Source organism: Lepeophtheirus salmonis, chromosome 5 (assembly GCF_016086655.4).
Source record: "Lepeophtheirus salmonis chromosome 5, UVic_Lsal_1.4, whole genome shotgun sequence".
Classification (NCBI taxonomy): domain Eukaryota; kingdom Metazoa; phylum Arthropoda; class Copepoda; order Siphonostomatoida; family Caligidae; genus Lepeophtheirus; species Lepeophtheirus salmonis.
This window is the reverse complement of record NC_052135.2, coordinates 4,521,797-4,539,940: the sequence shown is the minus strand read 5'-3', so window position 1 is coordinate 4,539,940 and position 18,144 is coordinate 4,521,797. Positions and strand designations below refer to the sequence as shown.

General features: G+C 28.9%; 1 protein-coding gene across 1 annotated transcript in view; it reads left to right on the top strand.

Moving 5' to 3' along the window:
• Positions 1-10,751, top strand: part of LOC121118546 (protein O-mannosyl-transferase TMTC1) — a 55,118-nt gene extending 44,367 nt beyond the window's left edge. The window contains exons 11-13 of the mRNA XM_040713124.2: positions 2,434-2,701; positions 2,769-3,056; positions 9,444-10,751. Of these exons, the coding sequence (XP_040569058.1) occupies positions 2,434-2,701; positions 2,769-3,056; positions 9,444-9,662 (775 nt within the window). The 3' untranslated portion in view covers positions 9,663-10,751. The remainder of the gene's footprint in view (positions 1-2,433; positions 2,702-2,768; positions 3,057-9,443) is intronic.
• The last annotated feature ends 7,393 nt before the right edge of the window (positions 10,752-18,144 follow it).

Below are 18,144 nucleotides of genomic sequence, written 5' to 3'. Positions count from 1 at the left end.
GAGCCACTTGTTGTTTATGGTTGTGGTGGGTGATAACTAATATATATGTGTTTTTATGTTTAAAATGAATTAAAATTTGTGGTGAAGCATAAAATTTTTTGAAAAAGGAATTAATTTTTGTTACTGCTATTTGAAAAAAAAAATATTTTTATAAAATTTCTTAAAAGATATGTTGGTTTTACAAATAATACAAATCAAATATGGAGTGGTTATTAGCTAGTGATATATTGAATCAAGTTTGTAAAAACTTATTTGGCAATAGTCTTCTTTTTAAAAAATAGTATTTATATTATTTAGTTGTTGACAAAATGGGAGTTTTTTCTAACCCATTTTAAAATAATTTAAGAAATATACCTCAAATTTGATCAATACGTAGTGGTATAAAATTAAATTTATGATAACATTTAATACGTTGAAACTAAAAAATATATTTTTCAAAAAACAAAAGTTGTACTCTTGTATGTACCAACATACATCATTAATCAATAAGGATGTTCCATGAAGGAAATGTGTGATTTCAAAATGTGCCCATGAAATACAAATTGAGTATTCCGTGAGTTGGTACTATTTAACTGAATTCAGTGAAGCATCAGTTCTTTTTCAAAAAAATTACAAATTGTAGAGGAAAAATCTCTAAGAAATGGCAATGATTCAACTTAAGAACAATCTACCATGCGTTTTGGACCACCAACTCATTTTTTAATTATACGGAGTGAATTGAAATTGACGAATAAGAGCTGAACCTCTAGGTTAGGGAAAAATTTCAGCGGAAAGACATTTAACGAAACGGTTGGATGGACTAAGTCTCCAAAGATCTGACATCGATACAAAAACAATGTAAAAAAACCATTTTACTACATCTAAGCAAAAATGGTTCCGCTACATAATCGCTACCACATCAAATTGCGAATAAATCAAATAATGAGGATATGAGTATAAATTGCAAATTCTATAGTGAGAAAATTGAAAAGTTAACACACATTCTCTACGAGTGTAATTAGATATCTTCTTTGGTACGAATGTGTGAACTAAATATAAAATCAAATCTACAAGTCTTAACGTCAAAAACTGATTGGGCAGTGGCCATGGATCCGAATCTTCCACGGGATTTCAAGGTGGAGGCCATCAGAAAAGTGTAGTTAATAATATATTTTTGCAGAAGTAACAAGAACCCCATTCATACAATTTTGGAAAGTGTAATCGAGAAAGAACTCGACGTTTTTGTAAATTTCTCCGACAATGGTCGTTAATTAAAATAGCTATGATTTTTAGTGTCGTTTTTCCAATTATTGTTTTTTCCTTCACTCTTGTCTAATATGCGTAGGGAATATATTAAATTTAGTTAGAATATTTGTTTTATGTAATAAAGTATGCCCCTTGGGCTCTAAAAAAGGAAAAAAAAGAGACTTTAATATATGGAAAGCACTGTATAAAATGAATTAAACCTCGCAGGTGTTTAGTTCAACTCATATTAAAAATGAGAAAACAACTACTTTTTTTAAATTTAAAAAAATGTTGGATGAGGTTCGTCAACGAGCTAAAATACTGCCTGGCTCATGAAAAGATTAAAACTTTCTTTTTCTCGACCAGTTGTTATTATTTTTTATTCTTGAGGAAATAATATATAAGTATTGTGTGATTAGCTACGTCTGAGTGTGCTCATAAAAACGGAGGATAATGTTATCTTCTATATTATTAAAGAAAAATTTGTATATTAGTTGACGCCTTATAACTCTGGGTTATGCTGGGTATTACCGCTAGTATGTAAAAATTACATAAAAATATTAATATTTTATAAAGGGAATCATTTCGAAATTTTATGATTTGGAAACTATAACTTAATACTAATAATGAAATGTAGAATAAAATAGTAATGTTTTTCCTTCTATTAGAAATAGTAATAATAATTTTTTTATTTTTTTTGGCATTTTTTGATATTTTATAATTTTTTTTTTTTCGTTTACAGTCCATCAAGTTTAATATCTTAAATTGAAATACCCTTTTCTTTGCCAACATAATTTCTATAAATTGTATAAAGGCATTGGTTTACCTAAGTTTATTTTTGATGTAGATAAAATAACCATTATATTAATCAATTTACAGATTGTACAAAGAACAAAAATTGAATATTTTTCCTTTGCTTTCTCAAACATATAACTTTTTGGCGGAGTTTTGTCTCTTTTTAATATAATTATGACAGAAAAAGAGGTTTTTTTTTTGTAGCATAATGAATTATAAATTAATTAAGTCTACTTTCTTTTCTACATTTTTTACACTACATACAATTCCAAGTAAAATTAATTATCAACATGTTTTAATGAATACAGTGATTTATTACCTTATAATTGAAGTGAACACACTTTTCAAAATGAATGTATATGTTGAAAGGTCAAGAAAATATATTTTATAAGAGGTCATAAACTTTAATCATAGGAATCAGGATAATTGTGAAGGAGCAATCCCGTTGTTAGAGCGCTGCATCGAAGCCAATCATTATGATCAAGTTGCATACACTCTCTTATTTGATTGCCTACGTGAAACAAAGCGTATTGACTCGAGTTTTATAACTGAAAGACCAAACCGATCAAGAACGTCTCATGATGATTACTCCCGAGACGTGAAACTTCGTCAGGATTTAGTTCCAAAGGAAGCAGCACGAAGTGTATCATCCGAGAAAAATATTGACTTTCTATCTCAAATGGTATGTTTTTATATTTATTTTATTTACCTTCCTTTATTTTAAGTATATTTACTTTTTAAACAAATAGGCTGAAATTTACATAAGCCTTACAAAGTATTCAAAGGCAGCGACGGCACTTTATTGGATCCTAGACATTGATCCATTTCATAAGTTGAGTCTATACCAACTATCTCAAGTCTATTTGGAACAAAATCGTAAGGAAGAGGCTCTTAAAATTATTGATCGTGCAGATCATTTATGTTCGTATGGAGAGGACCTGTGTTTTGACATTTATTGCCAAAAACTATGCACAAGAATTCTTATACAAAAAGGAGATGTATATCGAAGCAATCGAGCTTACAAGGATGCTATAAAGGTAAGAATACATGTACTATACATATAGGTGCAGAAAATGTGATATGCCAGTATGTTAAAAAAGAAAACACCAAAAATAACTTATTAACCCTTACAATTTATAAAATGTTACTGAAAAAAAGGAAACATTATACAAATTCTTGTACGTATCTAGCAATGACTCTAATGTCAATTTTACTCTGAGTACATTATGGACTTACACTTATCAATTTCCCGCTTTACTCTTTGTCTTTCTTGGGTTGGTTAATTCATATTAAGATATTATCTTCTCTAAGAATAATTGGATTGGAAAACAAAAATATTAACAAAATAATAAACATAGTTCATTTCCCATACATTTTAGGTAAAATATGATAAAAATATACATAACTAGAGTGGCAACCCACGGCTTGTATTTGTATGAATAAATTACGAAAACCATAATTTGTATGAAATCAAGAAATAACAACTAAAAACCAAATTGTGATATGTTTAGATACTACATTTATTTCAATGTCTTGTTTGATAACAATAAGATCATAGCCACGGCATAAACATATTAGCAACTCTTGAAGATGAAGGCTGTGTCCTAGGCGTACGACACTGTCATTTTGGCAGATTGTAGCAAATCTAAATTTGAATGAAAGTTGTGCCATACATTCTTCTCTAAGACACCCAAAACTGCAAAGTCCAGGTGGTTAAGGTTAGGTCCAGAAGTCAGTGATATTGTTGCTGCTGAAGTTTTCGTTCTTCTTGTGTGTATGGGTTTCTAATATATTTCTTGATGTCGTAGGCAGTCCAGATGGAGATGCCAACTGTATCTGCAGCATTCTTGGAACTGACATCTGTGTGAAATAAAAATTGCACAAGCTTTGCTTTTTTTTGTTGCCCTGACATTTTTACACTTACAGACACGGGATAAAAAATAAAACTATTATGTTTTTGTTCAAGTGTCGTTTGGTTGCGTAATGAAACTTAGAAATTAAGAATAATGGTGATAAAATCGTAATGAATTGCAAATCTACCAATGTTTGTGTCCTAAATCTGTAAACATACATATATGAATATGTAATTCTAATTTTTTGTAATATTGCTGTTAGCTATTTTATTTGTGTTCCTACCATATCATATAAAATGCATTAAAGAATGATACTAGAAAAAACAAAGCAATTTTCCTACATATACCTATTTATATAAGTATGCAAAATAGATACTTGCGAATATATTTATTCCATTGCATACTAAAGGCTATTCTACATATATAATACATTTGTATGAAAGTGTGAAAGCACTTAAGATTTTTATGGGCAAATGAATCTACATATGAGGCCCGTCAATACAAAATTAAGTTAGAATGTTTTTTCTCAAAATCAAATGTGGATTACATTTGTATTATTTGACAAATTATGATGATCAATTTTAATGATCAAACTTTTCTTATAAACCTTTTTGGTGTGTCGCAAAATGCATTTTAGGTAGCCAAAATGAATAATCACAATCAAATAATGATAAATTAATTGAGTTTTATTTGAAAGAGGCAATATTAGGGTCAATTTAAGTCTCTTAAATCAAATAAAGGTTATAAACTATAGTAAACATTCTGAAGTATCTTAACTCATCCCAAAAATTTGATATATTCGAACCTTCTTCAGTGGATATCTTTTTTATAAAACGATTAGTGAACAAACAATAATTACGTCAATTAAATTTTGTATCATTCTTGAACTATTCCATCCATTTTGTAATCGTGAATATTAATATAAATGCTGAAAATACTTGTATGAATATACAATATCAAGATTAAGTGCATCCTTGTTTAAAAAGAATATTAATAACATGAGTTTGTTATTGCATAATTTGTTATTCTTATGGTAAAATTATTAAATTTGCATTCTTTACAATTTTATATAATATATTCATTACTTTATGCGAATTTTTGGGTAATCAAAATAGTACTCCTGAGTGATGATGAGATTGCGTTTATTATATAAATTAAGAGCTGCAATATTAAAATTTTATAGCTACCATAGTACCCTTCAGTCCTTACATTAAAAAAAAACCCAGAATCCATGAAGTCCAAAGTAAAAACAAAATACAATCATTAAGCGAAACAGTTAATTAAGTTCACTAAACCTGAATTGAAAAATGCTTAATATACAAATAAATCCTCAACAAGGTATTCTCAACATAAATAAAAAATACAATGAAATATAATGTTTCAAAAACATATTAAAAAGTATTTACGAAATTAGAACCATTCTATTTTGAATGAATAATATCCCGGTTCAATAACAAAAGGATAAATAAAGTACAAAAATATGGAAAGATTGACTCAATGGCTCCAGAAAACTTTATTTTAAACTTTTATTTCCTGTAATAGATTCTAAAAATATTTAAAATGGAGAGATGTTTATAATCAAAGCACAACTTAGAACTGTCGATCAGAGCTATTAATAACATGCGTCAACATCAACAAACGAGCTTAAAAGATTAACAGGAAACATTACCGATTTTATTTTTCATGCGGGGGTCACTTTCTTTACTTGTGCTGTTAATTTCCTACAACAAGACCTGCCAATTCCCTCCTTAATAGAAATTCGTTAATTAGAAAAAAAATCGAAACGAAGTTTGTTAGTGGCAATGCGCTGGAAGAACCTTCATATAGAAGAAAAAGCAATCAAACTTAAAATAATTCATTCGAACCCCTTTACTAAAGGTTCAGATAAGTTGTTTCGATACAAGTTGCCAACATCCTCAATATAGACCAACAAATTTAACAAAACAGGCGTCAATATTTTTTCTGGAAAGAAGCTGTAGAATCTTCGTTCTATTTTTTTTAACTTTTTTGATAGAGTGAGTCGATTGATAGTAGAAAGTATAATTACTGGTAGATTGGTCTAGGTCTCAAGCCTTCATATTGGTTCATTGCTCTTAGAATGAGAGGAGACAATGACTTGAAAGTGGGGTCGATAATAGTAAGACTGACGATAATTTATTGATGCAGATCAAAAAGGACTCCTCTTCCTATAGGTCTGAACACAACAATTGTTAGATATATGGTATAAATTGACTTTTTAACTACATATACTAAAAATCATACTTTTCTTATATAAAGGAGACTTCTCCTTATCTTTTATAATTTAAAAAAATCTTTTATATGTTTTTAAATAACTTTCTTTTTTGTAATTTTAAACATCAATTATACAATTTAAAAAAAAGAGATGTAAAGAATTGAAATATTAAATATATATACATTTATATAAATCATTAACTCGTTAAATCGAAGTTAAATTATTTTAAATTTTACAAATATACTACATACAATAATGTTTATAATTTTTGTCAATTAGAAACGGAAAAATAAATTAAGAGAGAAAGAGTTTATGTGCGTAGGCTCAATAATCTGTCGATCCTAAAGAAAGCAATACATCTAATATATATGTGGACATCAAACACAATTTAATTTTTTTTTATGTCCTTCTTCAATGTGGTTTGTAGCTGACATAATGAAACAGCTAAGCTTCTTTCCTCCAAAACATTTTTTTAAATTGTCGGGGTTACTATGTTGTTGTTTTTTAACATAACCAAAGTACACACAATTTTCATCCATAACTATAATGTTTATTTATATTTAATCGGTGCAAAAAAAAATTGAATTTTCTGATTTTTGTACAAGGTTTGTGTTATCTTGACGGACTTTTCCAATACATGCAAAATATTATCGACTATGAAGGGACTGACAATATGATAACTATCCTTTGATTGGATTTAATAAGAGTTCTATTCTTCAAACTCAATCATAATGAAAATATGGGATTGGAAATTAGAAATAATAGAAAACGAAGGAACTTCTGTATAAAAAAATAGGTTTTTATTTTACCAAAATATTTTTTTACCTGATAATTGCTTTTAGAGCACTCTTTCAAGTTTTATCCGCTGAAAATGAAGTTTTCCAATCAGCTCCATGATTAATTGCTTAAATCATCACAATGAACAATGGGATAGATTCCTGTCTGCGAGTTCATGATTCGTTACTTTTTAACAAAAACTAATTCTTCTCTTTCGTAATTGTTTTGTAATGAAGCATTATTTTTATTTTATTTGCAAACCTCTATTAGCAAGGTTTCGTGTCTAGTGTCTATCCAGATGTTAAGTAATCTATAATTATGCATACAAACATAAATTTAAATAACAACATAATTTAGCAAATTCAATTCTTGATATATAATAGAATGTATTATATCAATTGACTCATATCAATCCCCATTTTTTTTTTAAAGAAATGCTTATAAACACGAATGTATAATGTGTAATCCCATTTTGATATCAATCTTCTTTCAATTCTATATACTCGTATATATCTTAATACACATATAAACATGTTTATAGTATTTGATCCATTTGCATATTTTGAGAAATTCTAAAGATAAAACACACACAAACAGATATTTTTTGAAAGTTTCTGTTCAGTTTTCTAATAATCCTTTAAAAGGTACTAGTTGTGAATATAAATTCCACTTATTTTTATCTATTTTATGCAAAAAAAAATATGGGAGAAAGAGTCTATAATATTAAACTATACATATACTAGTATTGTGTTCCTATAATTAAAGTACAGTTATTTCACTGTTTGAAACATTTAAATATTATATTAGTGAGCATTTGTCTGTAATTAGTTCGAAAGTAAAACATCGGTTGTAGTTAAAAGCCTTTTTTTTTCTAAAGAATGATATTCATAAGATATGAATATACTTTTGTTGGTAACTTGAAGGTTTGAAAAATTTGAAGAATGGTTTTAGTAACTAAAAAAAAACCTTTTTGTGATATATTCTCAGCTATAACCCTTAAACACTAGAACGGCTGGTGATGTCAAATTTGTTATAGCAAATAAGTAAATAAACTATTTTCTCAATTGTGCGACATCTAACCACTTTCTATTTGAGTATAAAATAATGAGTAATATATGGAACCACTTATCCCGGGATTTTTTTAAAAATTCAACTTGATTTTAACACTAAACGATTTATTTTTTGTTTATATGTGCCATTTGGCGTAGAATATAAATTTTATTGCTACTAAAGTTCAGCATATATTTATAAATTAAGAAGTAAGAACAACCCACTGTCTCCCTGTTAAGTCGTATATATTTAAAATGATTATAATTATATTGAAAAATATAGTCTCCTGTACAAAAAAAAACAAAAAACTATCTTCTCGATTAAAACTATTATTTTTCTTATTTCACTGATTACTTCCACTCAAATTGACCCAGTGTACTTTGATATTTATAAAGAAATATACTAATTAGTGAAGTACAAGATACGGCAACATAACTTCCTTCTTTTTATTGCTTAGCAATCAGCCTGTAGATGTAGTAGTATTAGAAAGACGATAGAGAGTGTTGCCGTCTTGGGGCAAAATAATGCTACTCCCTGAACGATAATATTATTTTATTAAAAAAATATAAGTGTATGTTACTCACGTAGAGCGCAATGTGAAAATTGTGCAAATCATGCCCCATTTTTTAAACAACAAGCTACAGACTTCCACACCATCTTGCAGATAATATACATTCTTTAGTTGATTCATGCCCTATTTGATTTTTCTTAGAGACTGGTACATTTTTCTTCTTAATATATGATTCAAATATACGTACATAATGGCTTGATTGATTGTTACTAAATGAAAAATGCGTATGTACATAAATAAGCAAAGCACAAAATTGATTTAAACAGTGCATTGATAATTGTAAGATACCTACAATGAAAAAAGACTAGATATATTGAATTCCTTACTCCGAAATGTGACGTTACATTTAATTTTTTTTAAAGTGGTATAACATGAAATATCAATTAGTGCAATCTTGTAACAAGTAACAAATGATCTCATTTGAATGTGCACAATTTTTAATTTGTTACCTATTTTAATGTATTTAGAGTCGTCCTTAGCAAGGCATTTAATTCCTATTATTGAATTACTCATATCGATCAATGTCATCTACTACGTAGGTATGGGTAATAACAACATTATGCTGGTTGACTCCATTAAAAGATTATATATCATGCATTAAGATATATACATAAATGCATGTAAGCTAACCAATAATTAACATATTAATCTGCTGGCGGTTTTTTTCTTTGTTTAAAAATAAGTTTTACAAAACCGTACATAAATCATTTAATTTTTTCCTTCTACATAAACGAAATCCCTCACGTCATTCTTCGTCAGCTAAAAAAACAATTCAAAGTGCAAACAATAAAAAAATAAAAATTATCCTTTTCTTTTATTTTTTTCAACTGAATCAGCAAAAAAAAAAAAAAGTTACATCATATTATGAACAACAGTTATGACAGAAAGTTTAAAAACCGATTTGAGTCATTTTTTTTACTAAAAATATTTTCTCTTTCAGCATTACACACTTGCCTTAGAAAGATCCCCATCAGAGCCATCTCTACTTTTAAGTCTTGGAGCTCTACATCACACCCTTGGAGAATGGGAGTCCGCGTGGAAACGCTACAGGGAGTGTCTTCAACTGGATCCCCGTAATACTGATTTACTCAGCAATATGGAAAAATTGCTTCGAGCTCAAAATATGTCTGAAGAGAGGCATAACTCAACTTTTAACTAAAGGGGATTTAATTTCATGGGTAAAGGGAGGGAGAAGGAACTATAAACGATGATAAGACTTAATACATAAGTATATAAATAAAGTTATATTTTATTCATGATGTCTATATTTTTTCTTTCTTTTTTGAATATTGAAAAAATTGTTGCTTTTTTTTTTTAAATTACATTTTTTATGTAATTGTCTTTCAAATGAATTATTGAATGTTACAATTTTGAATTATCGGACAGAAAAATATTTTCAAATTTTTATACAGGAAAAAATTGTTTTTATTCCTTTGGTAATTTATATGCGGACCAAATCCTAATAAGCATACGCCATTTCTATTTAATTCTGGCTTTAATTTACGAAGTAGTTTGTTTTGTACCATAGTCATTAAAAATGAATTGATTGGTTTATTAAAAATACTTTTGAAAGCTTTTTTGAAAAAAAATAATAGCCATAATTATAAGTGAAATGATTATTTTTGTTTTTTTTTTAAATTTAAGTAAGCCAGAAAATTAAACTATGTATATAAAAACTTGTTTTATTGTTGTTTTTCGATTATTTCTGTTCATTAAAGATCTTATATACATATTATTTATAAAATGAACATAGTTCTACAATAGCTCAAAAATTATTATAAAAACATATTGTAAGTAGAGCATTTGAAAAGTTTATATTCAAAAAATTTAGTTTATATAATTGATTTAAAAAAATTAATTCAAACATATTCTTTGGATACATTCTTTATAGCAATATTTATTAGATACAATTGATTTTCATATTGCAATTCAATAAATACAAGGACTCGTTCCTTGTGTACTTAACTTATTTTTGCTTAATTGTATGCTAAAATTTATGATATTTTAGTATGTATAGTTAAATTACTTAAAGTAGAAATAATCTTAAAGAATGTTACCGTCCTTATGATTTTTTTAAGGAAAGTCTTTTTTATTTGAAAAAAAAACAAACAAATATTTATGATTACAATTTATTAAGAATATAATTATTATTATAGTTTGTGCTTATCTTATGTTAGTTGTTTCCATTAAGTTATTAAAGTTTTTATAGAATCAAATTATTACAAAATATAAATATCCTAGTCCTTTATTTAATTTTTTAAGGTTTTTATTTTACAATATATAATATAAAAAATGCATCATAATAATTGAGGAATTACATTTGGTAAAAATGTTAATAAGCATTGTATTTTAAAATTAGTTCTCAGAGGCAAAGACCTCTTTAGTTACAAAAGTACATTAAAAATCTATACAATAAATAAACATTAAAAAAAAAGACAAACAAAAACCCCAACAACAAAGAAAAACATAAAATAACCAAAAAAATCAATAATCCAAAACTAAGAATCTAGGAATTACCAATTTTTATGTACATATACTGAATATCTTGATAATGTTATTTAAATTTGTAATTTATTTGAATGAGTTTTCCGGAAAATGCAGTATAATATCCTGCGCTTAATCGAATGTTAGTGTTAAGCATTTTCAATTCAAAAGCCATGTATTTTGACGCTGACACAATTTAAACTCCATTCCATCCGTTGGTTTCTTCAAGGTCAACTTTTTTGCAATATAAGACTTCGAGTTAAGTATGCCAAACCCGATTGCTTTAGCCTTTTTCGAAGGAATTAACTTATTTTTTTGGGATATTGTTTGGTAAGGTGTTTATATGACCTTCTAAGTTCCATTCCCCAAACTTCCTCAATAACAGCAAAAAAGGACACTAAGCAAAATTATGAAGAACAGAGTTAAAAACTTTATTACAGTCTTTGCAATACTCATTAAATATTATACAATCCGTAGCCACTTGGAATTGGGTAGTGAATTTCCTGCCATTATCAATTCCTTAAGTTGAATTCATTATATGGCTTGTTCAATTTTCCTCCAAATTTAGAAAACGAAGATATTTTCTACAAATCGTGATGGCTTCAGTTAATACTTTTTTAAATGAAACCATTTTCCTAGGCCAGCATTCAGCTGCGGTCCTTTGCAAAGGAAATCAAAATTTCCTTTCGAGAAAATATCATCACATTTAACATCATGAATTAAAGTAGTATTATTATCCAACATGTCCCTTTCCTATCGGATTTTCATGGTTTTTAAAGAAATAAAGAAAGTTCTAGTCAAAAACCACATCGTTTAACCACAAAATTGTATGAGCTGCCTAATAAAAGAAAAAGTCGAACCCCCTCGAAATGTATCATTTCAGTCCCAAACAAAATCCACTTCCAAATCTACTCGAGGAAATACAAGACCTCCAACCAACACCCGGGTTCACAATTAAGTTTAGAAAAGTCTTCTTGTAAATTTTAGGCCAGATAGTAGAAATCGTGGTGAGTCTACCAATAAGTTGTTTCTTTTTAATAACGGAATATACGATTTATAAAATAACTTTTGAACCCAACTTTTATCCTCCTTAATTTAGTGTTCTCCGATTATCGGAGACGAAGTAGCTTTATACAAGATCCATGGAATTACATAGTGTTGTATAAGTCGATCCTTTTTTGTAAGCTAAAACTTGTCCACTGTTCTAATTTTGTATAGATCAAACTGTTAAGGGAAGTCCAGTTTCCCAATGGTACTCTGTGTCTGTCCTACTTAATCCCAAAAACTTCTAAGCTTGTCGTTTTAGCAATCTCAATTTCGGTGTAAGATATTGCAGTCCACTTACTTATTACCAGTATTTCATTATATCCTTGTTAACTGCAAGGCCAGACTTGTTCTCTAACTTCTTTAAGCAGCCTTAGATAGAGAATTTCAACCCTTCGAATAAGTTGCTTCTCCGATGTAGCCTCCACCATAAGAGACACATAATCTCCAAACATATCAATTATTTTCCCGCTGGATCTTAGTTGAATACCTAAGCCGGCCTTATTTCCTTTCAATAATATTACTAAGTTCTTCAATTACCGTAACGAAAAGTAAAGGAGAAATCCGGCACCCTGTCGGTAACTTCTCTTCAATTCAATTGATTTACTCTCTAACCCGCGAATAGATATTGTTGAAGATCCATTAAAAAGTAGATCCCTAATCGGGTTATAAAATATCTTGGCTAATATTATCTTAACAGTCTTCATTATAAAAACGTGCCTGATATCATCAATAGCTATAACCGCACCGTACATTTGACGTCCATTTAACAATTCTAGTGCTTCCTGAATTTCCTAAAAAACATCAATTATTCTCCTCGCACTAAGAACACCTTTTTGTTCGAGACTGCACTTCATATTTAAAATTGGCTCAATGTGCGTGCCTAAAAATCTAACAACAATTCTATATGATTCATTAAGCACCGTTATAGGCCTCCAATGACTGAAGTCCGTTCCGTTATCTAATTTGGAATAAGAGCAATTCTTCCCTTAGTCAACCCTTGTGGAAGACGGTCGCGTTTCTCCATAGATTTACCAAAACACGTTAAATAAGGCACCATTTCCTTATTTTCCACGAAGTAAACTTTTCCAATGATTCCATCAGATCTACAAGCCTTATCAGATTTAAATTTCTTATACATAAAATTTCCAATTGTGCCCTCTGAGAAAATTGATCCCTGTGTCTCCTTGCAAGGGGGAAGTTTTTTTTATCCCCTCCTACAATATTTTGAAAACACTCATGAAAATAGTTCAAGATATCCTATTTTTTACCAGTCTTTCTCCATCCACCATTATTAACTTAAGCCCTGTTGCTGGAGGACGAAATTTTTTTCCAGCTTTTTATAACGAAGACTGAAGTTACATTCATGTTCAATTTTCTTATTCTTCTCTCCATCAACTATAGCATCAATTCTAAAAGTATTGATCTTATCTGCCGTATATACCATGACAAAAGGAGAACCTTGTGTCAGAAATAACATCAAGTTATCATTGAATTTTCTGCTTGCTTCTCTTCTTCGTTTGAGGAAATTTCTGGTAGTCACTTGAATAGTATTACTAAGTCGCAAAGATACCTAATAAGCAGATAATGGTCAATCAAAATTTACTTTCACCCTACGTTGAAGACTTTCTTGAAAATCTTAATCAGTCCAAGATCCAGCAAGGCATTTTGAATTGTTTCATTTTATAATCATGTTTGAAATCCCATTTAAGATTTTGTGGTCAGATAAGGGCTCTGGGAGGTATATGCGTTCGTTGTTTTATCAATAAAACTAGATGAAGCCAAAAATAAATTTATTCTTGAAGTCTTGCTTACTGTTCTTCATGATATATTTTCATTTGGTGAAATTTTTCTTAATAGATCAACCATATTCATCTCCAACGTTAACTTCTTTAAAATTTTCAAGTTTGGACTACTAATCTTATTTAAATCCACATTAATATCATACACAATAGCAAGAGGACAAGGATTTCCCTTATGATAATTTATTATAGCTTGAAGAAAATTCAACTCTCTCTCACTCGGACCATACGCGTTGATTAAAAAGAAGTCTGATGTTGCCGAAGTAATTAAGATCTTATTCACTTTTTCCGTAAAATTTTTGAACACAATTTGGGACATTTAATCATCTTGAAATAAAAGTAAGGACTCCAAGTTTTACAACAGTCAGTTTAGAAATAGCTAAAACAACTAGGTAGGAAAGAACTACAGGTTTTTCCACATCAAGAGGAAACTCATCCATGATGGGTGATTTTGCAGCCTTTTTTGGTCTAATCAATTTATCATTAGTCACTCCTTCCAATAGGGAACTTATTAATTGCAAAGTTTTTCTAATCTCCCTCTTCGGACTTGAGACCAATTTGTAGTCAATAGAAGTGAAAGACACATCTATATCTTCTATTGACACTTTAAGTTCTTAAGGCTCCGTTAAGCTTGCTCAATGTAGCCTGATCTATATTATGGACTTCAGATAGATTATTTAATAGGGGATCCTAATGAACCCCATCGACTGCACCTTTTGAATTTATGTCAAAGGGAAGACCTGCAGTTCCGTCATCCAAACAACGAGGACCTCCAAGCCACTTTCAGCCAGCATCCGGACGCCATCACTGATGACTAAACCCGCAGTGGATTCCAGGTTCTTCTGCCGCTGTCTGGAAGCCATCATGCCGCTATGCATTTATAAACACTTTTATAATGTACGACTTCTTAATTTTCAATACATTTATATAGAAACAACCCCCCTCCTTTTAACTACTTTTATGGAGATAATTAAAATTTTCTTCAAGCTGATTAGTTATATTATGTCTTAAAATGTTCAAATAACTTAGTAGCATTTATTTGAATTATAAACAACCAGCAAACTATATTACACAAGGTTTTTTCCTATAGCATATCTTTAAAGGATTCATACTAACGAGTCAACTCATGCAGTCAAAATACTTTCAAATCATAATAATAGACTTAATTAATGTATATTGAAAAAAAGAGATGGAGAATAAATAAAGAGGCATAGTAATTTACAAAATATAATTTTATAAAATTTGTAAATTAGTTATAATAGATAAAAAAAAAAGTCCAAATCAATGTATCAAGTTATTATATATGAATATATTTCGTTTATTTTTGGTGGAGCAACAGGCAAAGTATAACTATGTCTTATTGCCCTATTGTTCGTATCGTTTTTTGTGGATTTTATGGAGTATGAGTTCATAGTTCTACTCTACTTCTTTGCTCAATTTCAAACTTACGTTTATTTATCAAATCAGTAATATACAATAAATAATTGATGAAGTTAAAAACTAGAATTTGACTTTTCTTACACATAATTAATCTTGAAATATATAATTATTCTCCTGAACTTAATCTGTGTAGGTCTTATTTGCAATTACTCCAAGACACGAAAATAAACATCATGTATACAGACTTCAATTTTTTTTTTTTTTTTTTTTGGTGAGATGGAGTACTTGTAATACGTTTATTGATACTTAGTCATTGTAACTCTTTCTGGCCAATTTAGGGAACACCAAATAAAAATATATCAGTAAATATGGTTTAATATAAATTTCTTTAAATAACATTAATTATGGCAAATAAAATCAAGATCTAATGGATTTAAAAGGGATAATAAAGTAGCAATATTGTTATTATTTATCACAAAATGAGATCAAAATTGTGTGTAAACTTACACTATACTTTGGATTTCTGTTCCAATATGTTAAATATAAATATATTTTAAAATATATTGTTGATAATGCCAATTAATATTTGTTGATTAATCATATAATTCCCAACAATAAATTCATAGAAGGTTATGTATCACGAGGCTTAATTTTATTATATAGGAAGGAAGTGGGAATGCACCTAGCTAAATAGAGAGTGTTTAAACTCAGGCCTGTATTTTTGAAAAAAAGGAGAGGGTGAATAAATAAAGAAGCGCAGTAATTTACAAAAGATAAACATCATGTTCATAAATTGGTTGACTGGACTACATGGTAACATATACAAGTATAAAGCAAATAAATAGGCAAATTTCAATTGAATAAATACTTGTATTTCAAAAATTGAAGCCAAAAGAGAATTCAGGCCGTGTATGTAGCCACAAATTAGTGTTTAATAATTAAAACACGCGTCTCTTAGAAATTTTGACTAATTTTACTGTTATAATGAATAGATATATTATAATTGGAAGTGATATGCGATGCTCCTCCACGAAGAAATGTGTGACACGGGGCTAAGAAAAGGCAAGGAGTAAACTTTAATATATTTAATAGTTCCTTCGATTGACGACTTTGAATTAGGTTCCTTCGCCTATTTGGCAGAAGAATGGTATATGTTGACTCATAAAAAAAGGGTTATTGGTCTTTTTACATAAAGTCCCAATCCTCTATGTTAAAATGAAATTTTTGGTATTTTTACTAGATGCAAAATTTGGACGAAATGGAGATAGCTACAGCGTTACGACCTAATATAAAAGTTTTTTTATAAAAGAATTTTACTCTTTATAGCTGGCGGATCCGGGCTAATACTGTTTGGTTTCCATCTGGAAATTATAAAACCGGTTAAAGACCCTATAATTTATGTTGGAGCGGACTAATTCGGTCCTTCAAAAAGCTCAGTGGAGATTGGTATCATAGAAAAATTCGCTGGAGATCAGTCCAAAGGAAAAAATGATATAGTCCGGTCTAAAGGAAAACATCAGTCTTATTCTAACTGGTGAAGCCAAATATTAGGCTGCTACCCAAAGGGCCTAGGTTGCTGAGTCCGGCTTGTAATTAATAGTTATAACTAGGAACATTTCAAAGCACTCAATCAAACATGATCATAAGCAATAAAACAAAAACAGAAATGGACAATAATGTACTTTAGGCCTGAGTTCGTAGAGAGAAAAAGGGTAGTACGGCACTGTCCTCCTTTTATATGTTTTTGAGTCAACCCATTATTATTATTACTTGACTTAACACCAAATTTTTAATTAATTTATGTTATTTAAGAAAATCACGTGACTTATTGTTGAAGTATTTTTGGTAACAATAAAGTAGCTAAGTTAATACCACTATATTTTTAATGTTTAAAAATAATGCAAAAAAAAAAAACAGGTATATATTTCAGTGCATTTTTAAACACGTATTATCTCGCATACAATTTTTATGCCTTGAAGAAAATGTCAAAAAGTGTTATATAGCAACTTCTTTTGAATCAAACAAGCTATAAATTATTAAATTCTACGAGATTAAATATAAAGATTATAACTTTATAATATTTTCATATTGATGAAAATAAAATAAATTGTGGAATGTTTTACTATAAACCTTGTTTGGCAAACTTCAGACATGAATTCACACATGTCCATCATCCAATAATTTTTTCGATGGTGGTATTTGTTGACCTATTAATGGTCAGTCATCTATTAATCGTTTCAACCAGGCCTCCTAATAAAAAGAGTAGGCCCCTCAATAACAAAACCATGTTTATTACACTGTACTATAATAAGGTGGAGCTTATTTTTTTAATTTTCGAAATATGAAGTTCTCAGGGTGTCAAAATGTTTCTTTTATTATATAGATATCATTGAATAACTTTGAAATTTTTTTGAAAAATAAATGTAGAAGCTCAACTTCTTATGGAACACTTCATAATGTCTACATAACTTGTGAACTCAATTTCAGCATCTAGGAGATCTGAGATGCGTTGTCTTTTGGCTTTTTGGTCACTCATAATTACGAGATGACGAAATGTTTATTAATTTTTTTTATACACAAAAGATATCAAAATCAGAATGTACAAAAATAGACACTAAGCCTTCCATTATTGATAAAAAAATTAACATTAATTATCATTCCAAGTTTTGCTCTCAATCAGGTAAGAAAAATCTTAATCATAGGGACGCCCCTGAGAGTGCATAATAACCTTTCTTGCTATTTATTTTTATCTATAAAAAGTATTAAAATACCAATAAAAATCGTAATACATATAGTAACAATCTAAAAAAAAATTATTTATATTAAGTTTATGACAAAAATGTATTTCTTTTAATTTATAAAAAAATACAATTTTGCTTAAATTATTTTTAAACATGTATTAGAAAGCCCAACATCGTAAAAAATTTCTTT